The sequence below is a fragment of the Borostomias antarcticus genome (assembly GCF_949987555.1).
Source record: "Borostomias antarcticus genome assembly, chromosome: 12".
NCBI classification, from domain to species: Eukaryota; Metazoa; Chordata; class Actinopteri; order Stomiiformes; family Stomiidae; genus Borostomias; species Borostomias antarcticus.
In genome coordinates, this window is record NC_140245.1 from 2,632,622 (window position 1) to 2,640,599 (window position 7,978).

At 44.8% G+C, this 7,978-nt stretch overlaps 1 protein-coding gene across 1 annotated transcript; it reads right to left on the bottom strand.

Moving 5' to 3' along the window:
* Positions 1–5,761: 5,761 nt before the first annotated feature.
* foxc1a (forkhead box C1a) lies at positions 5,762–7,183 on the bottom strand (the record flags this gene model as incomplete). The annotated part of the gene is made up of 1 exon (XM_084447365.1): positions 5,762–7,183. One exon carries the CDS (start codon positions 7,181–7,183, stop codon positions 5,762–5,764), a length of 1,422 nt encoding a protein of 473 aa, XP_084303491.1.
* Positions 7,184–7,978: the final 795 nt, after the last annotated feature.

A 7,978-nucleotide genomic window follows, 5' to 3' on the forward strand; every position in this document is an offset into this window, starting at 1 on the left:
CCGTTTTATGACTCACAGCTGTAGCTCACAGCAAACGATCATGTCCTTCCAATAAGTCGAACATGACAGACACGTGTACTTATTCAATACGTCTGGTATGAGACATTCGCATGTGATAGTAAAAGTAAAGTGCAGACAGTAAAATCTTGTTATGTCACACGGGCAGAATTGACACATTCAGGGTCCACGGTGCGTAAAATCTGCTATAATTAGCCTTTTACACCCGCAGACAGGCATCGCAGAGGGATTCGTTTTGTACGACTTCAAGGAGAGCCAGTGTTAGTCTGGGAGCTTCGTGCCAGGCTCCTCGGGTTATCCGTAGGTCGTCGGGCACCGCCGTCTCCCCGAGGTCTGAAATCACACTGCCCCTTTATTCCGCCGCTGGACTGAGTTCCAAAACGGCTGGACGCACTTGGATGTGTTTGGTATGAAAAGAATATTATGCGGACGACATTTATGTTAATATCGCCACCGTGCAGTTTTGAGAACCGGGTCCGCGGAGCAGAATATTCAAATACTGTGCTCGTGCCTAATCTCCTGACCACGCGTGCGCGTCGTTTGTAACGGCCTACGTGCACATCACTGACAATCAGCAGTTCACTAGGCTATAAAAAAGAACAACGGAGTGTGTATTAGGGCAAGTTTACCTGAGCACACTGCTTGCTTTTTCAACATTACGCGCGTATATTGGTTATTGTTAATTCAGAAGAAGAGTTGCAGAGTGGAGTGTGATTTTTTTTATTCTTCTAAAAGACAAGTGTTGGACCTTTCCATCGTTTGACTGTCAGACAGAGCCTCCGTCTATATGGACTTAATTGGAAACAGATGGTGCTTTGAGGTCGGGCCTTGTAACCAACTGTGAGCTGAAACACAGCAGTTTTCCACTGAGCCGAGCGGGTCACCCCGCCATACAGGTGCACCGTCTCCAGGGCCGCATAGAGCCGCGGCGGCGTCTCCTCTCTCGCTGTCCGCCCCTCGCCCTCTACGGCCGAGAGGAACATGGGCTTGGATTGTATAGAAATGTGTGCACAGTCCCGTGCGTGAGAGAGACCTCTGTTAGAGATATGGCCATGTCTAAGGGCGGTGGCTGAACACGTCTCGTCTCACCTATGTTGTCCAGTCAAAAGTAGGCTAAACACAACAACCATAAATACATTATGTAGGCCTAGACTAGGCTATGCACAAAATGCTCAAATTTTTAAATCTATAAAAACGGTAATTATAGCCTATATAGGTTCATAAATGTGATGCTTAAATAAAATATGAAACTTTCAGTAGACTCTTATAATATATTTTCAGGAGGCCTAGTTTAAGGCACAAACACCCCCAGCAACATATAGCATTGTGGAAACGCATTTAGGCCTGAATTATATTGACAATATTATGCATTCAATGAATGGCTACTTCAGAACTATTTTTCAACCATGTGCAAACATCTAACACTGATCATTCGTCGTTGATAATATCCTTTAAACTGTTATGGTGAGGTGGATTAACTCACGGCGACGTGGTCGAAAAATAGGCCCGTGGGAATGACGTTACCGAGGATAATGTAATAGAGGGTTAACAATGAAAGGAGAGGAGAGCTTACCTCACACCTGGTACTGAGACAGGGGACAGTGGGCTGGATATTTCTGGACCAGAGTACAGTACCACGAGAGACTAGAGCACGTGCTGCATCGACGTCTCAATGATAAAGCCTACTGTACACATAATCGTCTTGACTGCATACACAGATTAAATAGCTTGGTCCATCTGCGATTAAAATATAATGCTGACTCACTCATAATGTAATATCCAATCAATTTGGGACCTTTAGGACTTGGGTTTTTGTCTGTAATTGTGTATTTATGTTGGTTATGGCCATCATAACGTCAAATCGTCTTAAATACTTTGTACGGTAGTCAGTAGGTCTTTTTCAATACCACACTGTTTTGATTCGAGGATTTTTTAGGCTATAGCCTCCAATAGGCCTTTGATTGGCCTGTAGGCTACCCATTGCGCACTTTACGCACAGACACAAAAGACCATTAGGCCTAGTGCCATGAAAAAGTAAAAAAAAAAGAACTAGAAAAAAGTAATTAAAGTATGCCCATCACAAAAACATCAACATATATCTCAGAACGCAATACCTCGCATAAGTCCTATCTCTAGGAAAAAAAAGTGGAACACGTTCAATCATCTGCTAATATGCTGAGTTAGCCTCTGCTTCTTGAAACTGATATTGAAATGATGTTGTTTTGTCGAGCTGCAGATCAAAGGTATGTAGAACACATGTGCTTTTGTCTTTGGTATTTGACCCAAAGCGGCGAGGGAGAGAGTGTGAGCGCGAGAGGACGGATGCGTGCTGACGCGCATGCGAGGCGCTTCGTTTTCAGGAATGTAGCGGAACGGCTCAGGAAAAGGAGAGAATGCCGCAGGGAATCAAATACTAGCCTAGGAGTCCGGTAAAGTGTACAATTAGACGTTAGCATTGTAGATATTCCATAGTTTTAGATTAACAGCATTGTCTGTGTCTTAAACAAACCGTAAACAGCCAAGGGAGGCTACAAGAATAGGTCTATTTGGTAGACGCAGTACGTTATAGGACTACACATTGCACTTTTAACACTCCAAACAGTTCAAACGCGTGTCTTGTTGGAAACCACGGGTCAGTGTTTTGGGTTCCTGGGTACATACTAAGCCTTGTTGCAGTGGTAGGCCCTATTGTTGATGGTTCTGCGGGAGGCAGCCGACATCCTCCTCGTTGACCCCCGTCTCCCTCTCTGCCTTTTCCGTCTCATGAAAAATGATTCCGGCGCTCTGATTGAATTTTATTCCTTCCTGACCTGGCCCGTTCTGTGAGGGCGCCATCAATCTCGGGACTAACACGACGTTTGTTTATTACTTGGGAAAGGATCTAATGACTTTTATGGGGCTGATTAGAGCTAGAATGGGCCACAGAGCTGCGTTCCTTTGTCCTTCACGCGCAGCTCGATTAAACCTCATTCACAAAGGGATGATTCTGCCCTCTTCGTCTTGCCCTCTTCGTCTTTACTACAATTGCCAAGTGCATTGTGGTTCCCAATCACACTGTTTATTATTCAGTATGATTATTATTGTCCCAAGTTCCCATTACTTCTTTACAAAGCTGACTGTCACGTCAGATAGGCTAGTCTAGGCTACTGGTGTTAATTAGGCCTATTTGTTTTGTTGTTTTTACCGTTGTTTGGGCTGTAAAGGAAAATATCAAGGCTTATTTGATATAGCCTACGCGACTGGGTCTAGACTCTCTAGACTGCAGCGGCAGATATGTGTGTGTGTGTGTGGGGGGGGGGGGGGGGGAGGGGGGGTTGTGGCCGAGCGACCCAGTCTTCGAACCCCCGACTCTCACACCCGACCTAGGCTATTATGCAGCCTTCAAGGCAACATGCTGTTGTGCCCATTTTATATTTTTCCCGTTTGGCGAGTCGCCTCAGTTATTCCCCAAGATCATCTCCCACGGCCTAAACACTCCTCAGTCCGCTCGAATTAATGGAGAAACAGCAGTCAACCAATCCACTGTATGAACATTATAGCATATAGGCTAGGCTTCTAAATAATGGCCCTTCACATAGCCGTAGAACTTCGAGGGAATTCAAAATGCTTAATTGGATCTCTCCAGACAATTAGCGGCTAAATTAACGAGCCAACAGTTATCAACCGCATCTGCCTTAAACAAAGACTAAATGTTTGACTGTTGGATGTAGGTCTATAGGTTATAGTGCACCAAATGTGATGAATGTGTATTATCTTAATTAGGCCTAGTAAATAAGGGCTATTCAATGTATGCTATTATTATTCGTGCAAGTAGCCTAGTATTATAATTGTTGGAATTAATATTAATATGACAGTTATAATTTGGCTACTGTTGATTATTATGACTTCAATAGTAATATTTGTAACATTACCCTATTATTGTTGGCTAATATTGTATTTAACAGTTGTCGTTACGCACATAGGTGGCCTATAGTTAACACACACTTCCGGTGATTATCACAGCTTGGGCCATTGTTTAGCTGGGCTATATATTTCAATTTTTCCAATAACTACCAATTAAAGTGTGTATGTAATAATGACAACTTGGGGAAAAGAGACATCCTTCAGTGTGGTGTGAATCATTTGAAAGGCCTATCACAAAAATGTCCAAATAATGTAGGTTACTCCCCTAAAAAGTATTAAAGCAGTAAGACATTTTTGTTAAGTTTTAAGAAATAGCCTATATGTCCCTTCATTTACCTACTGAGTCAAAACATATGTCAGTAAAAACAAAATAAAATAAAAATAAATCAGATTTTCTCTTGACAACGTGTAGCCTACCCGTAATGCATTTTCCAAAATAAATATATATGTGATAAAATCTTGGAACATTGTTTATGAATATATATATTTAAAAAAAAACTACCGCTACAATGAAAGTCTTGGCGCTCACACTGTAGGCTAATAATGGCCTACTTTAGGCCTGGACTCTTTAGGCCTCTATATCATTATTGTCAAGTCAAACTCATACCCAATCACCAAAGCGTTGCGCTTCGGGACTATCTTTGGCACGCCTGGTATGAAATTAACTAAGCATTGGAATGTGCCAGTAAACACACGTGGCTATTCAAAACAACGTTGTGTAGACAGAACTGACTAGGACTGGGCTACTAGCCTGCTTCATGTCTGGACTGAGCTAGGCTGCTAGCCTGCATCAGAGGATGGAGGGCCTAGGGTCAACACGATGACAGATCGTCCGTGTCTGACAAGAGGAGAGCTGTGACACTTCAAATTATAATTATAATCAAATACAGTGTCACTTGAAGCTACATTCATAGCAATCAATATATTTTTTGACAAGGAATTGATCTCTCATTGGTCACACTCACAACACGTTATGATAATGGCCGCATGTCTTGCTTTACTGCCTCAAAGAGTTGCAACGGTTTTCCTATTTGGCCAGCTTTAAGACCATATGAGTAAATCTTCCTGGAAAATATTATATTCTGAGTAATATGTTAAGTAATGATGCAAAAGTTCAATTTAGTATTTCTTGGCAGATGTAGACTGTAAGCAGCTCAACTGTTGTATAGGATAGGCTACAGGCCTACTATTATCAGTGTAATATTATCATCCGTTAATCTGCTATTTTAGAAATCAAAATGAAAATCATCTTGATCTGTTTGTATAAGATAAGATAGGTCACTACTGAGCCCAGGTGAATCACTTGCTACAAATATCCACTGTTCAAAATGCTATAAGCTTGTCCATAATAAATCAGGCGTAGCTATAACTCACATAAAATTGCAATTTATTAAACAAACAATTCAATTCCTTCAGAATACTTTTCAACAAAAGGAGAAAAATTTAAAGAGTACGGCGATATACAAGTTCCCTTTTTCTTTATAATGGAACATTTTTCGGACAATTAAGGAAATTCAATTTAGAAACACTTTTTTGGTGTTTGGTCCATTATATCCGGCTACAGTTTAGAAATAAATTACTATATGCAATTTACACGTCATGATATGTCCATGAAAAACTTGACATATCCTTAACATATTTTAACATGAAGTCACAAAAGCGAGGTGAGACTTACGTGTTATTGCGGTAATACTGTTCTTTACAAACCAAGATCAAGTCTTTTTCTGTCTTTTGTTTGCACTCTGATTCGTTTTAGTCCATCTTGGCGGGGCAGGAGGATGATAAACGTCTCATTGGGATTGATTTGAAAATGTAAAAACAGGAAGAAAACATAATTTGGTCAGAACTTGCTGCAGTCATAAACGAAAGCTCCCGAAGTGCGGTAGATGGACTGACTCGGTGGGAACGACATTTGACAGCTGTTATTCCCGTTCACCGGAGAATTATTCAAGCCAATTCTCTGAGATTCGAACATCTCCCTCACCGAGTGGAAGTTCTGCTGCTGTGCCGGGTAAGAGGCGCCAAGATGGCCCAGGTCTCCGGCCTGGTTCAGGTACCACGAGGGAAGACGCCCTTGGTGGGGGTGGTGGCTGTCCTGTCCAGAGTTTAGGTTAGCGTGGGTCAGCGAGGAGGAGGTGGGTGTGATGGAGTAATCTGGCAACGTCTCATCCACGGTGGTAGTGGGAGCTAGGTGGCTAGATCGATCGCCTGCGTATAAACTCATCGCCTGCATATTGCAGTGGTAGGTCGCGTTCGAGGTAGTGGAGATGGAGTTTTGGTTACAGGGCGAGCTGTAGACTGACGTCTGGTTCGGGGAATAGTTGAGGGATAAAGACGGTGTGATACCTGTCCTAGAGGAGGCGATGAGGGTGGGGGCGAGCTCGGTGCCTCCCTGCGGAGAGCCCCGGAGGGAGGTCATGATGTTGTCCACGCTGAAGCCCTGCGCCGGCGGCTGGCCGTGGTGATGGTGGTGCTCGGTGCTCTCCATGCCAATGGACCGGTTGGACGGGATACTGTGCGGGCTGCCGCTGGACATGCTGCTGCTGCTGTCCGGGCTTTCTATTTTGGGCACGGTGCTCAGGGAGGGCGAGTCGGCCTGCGGAGGCGTCGCGTTCCCGTTCTCGGTCTTAATATCCTGGATCCTTACCGGCTGGGAGCCCTGCACCGGCTGCTCCTGGTCTCGGCCCTGCTGGCCCCTGGACGGCGTCTCCTTTAGCTGCCGATCCTCCTTATCTTTCATGGCGTCCTTCTTTTTGAACCGCCGTCTCCTCCTCAAGAAGCTCCCGTTTTCAAACATGTTGTACGAGTCCGGGTCCAGGGTCCAGTAGCTGCCCTTGCCAGGCTTCTTGTCGTCGCGGGGGACTTTGACAAAACACTCGTTGAGAGAGAGGTTGTGCCTGATGCTGTTCTGCCAGCCCTGCTTGTTGTCGCGATAGAACGGGAACCTCTCCATGATGAACTGATATATCCCGTTTAATGTCACCTTCTTGTCTGGAGAGTTCTGGATAGCCATGGTGATGAGCGCGATGTAGCTGTACGGGGGTTTGACCATATCCTTGGGCTGAGGCTGCGGGGTGTACGGTCCATAGCGCGCCATGCTGGCAGGGTACTGGTCGTGGGCCGCGTGAGAGTACATGCTCATAGGAGCTGGCATGCCGGTGTACCCTCCACCGGCGGCGGCCCGGTAGTAGCTCTGGTCGCTGCTAATGTAAGGCACGACGCCCAGAGAGTTGGGACTGGAGACGGAGTAGCGCGCCTGCATGTCGTCGTCTTCTGCCCGCTTCACAACACTGCTGCTCCTTCGAAACAAACTTCCCAAAATACGCAGCCGGAGAACTCCCACTGTCTGTGGGCTTGCGGCGCTAAAAACCCACAGCTGCTGTCCTGTCACTTAAACAATTTATAATAAAAGGAACTCGCTATGCAGAGGCTCACTAGTGTTTAAGCGGTTTCCATCTCTCTTTGCCGAAGCGCACATTGAAAAACTTCTGGACTTTGGGCATCCGTCACTACAGAGGACTTTTGCGCAGTTAAATTCTTTCCTCCTTTTTGCTGCCAGTGGAGCTCCTCCCACCCAGAATCCCAGCCGTCCAATAGGAGGCCTGGCAGGGCCAGCGCGAGCAGCACGGAGCCCTGGCCTGGCCACACACCAGGCTACCAGCCCACTCCAGTCAAGACATGCCGCTCCTAGCCTACACACAATCACACACATTAAGACCGTTTTATTATCGCACAATATCTCCAAACGTGAGCATGGTTATTAGAATTTAAAAAAAAATGCTGATTTGATTTGTGATATATCTGCCTAAGATATGATATTGACTTTGATTTGAAAGTAATAACAGGGCAACCGAGAAGGTGATATTCTAAAATGGATCTATATTATTTAGGCTATTACTCTGAAATGGCCTATAAAGTTACAAAATGTTCATCAATTAGCTCTGGTCTGAAAACGTGCGAGGAAAACCAAAACAAAATGTGTCACCTCATCATCCGTCCATTATCAGGCTATAGTAGCCTGCTCCACATCTGCTTTTAAATAAGCAACAAACAGAGC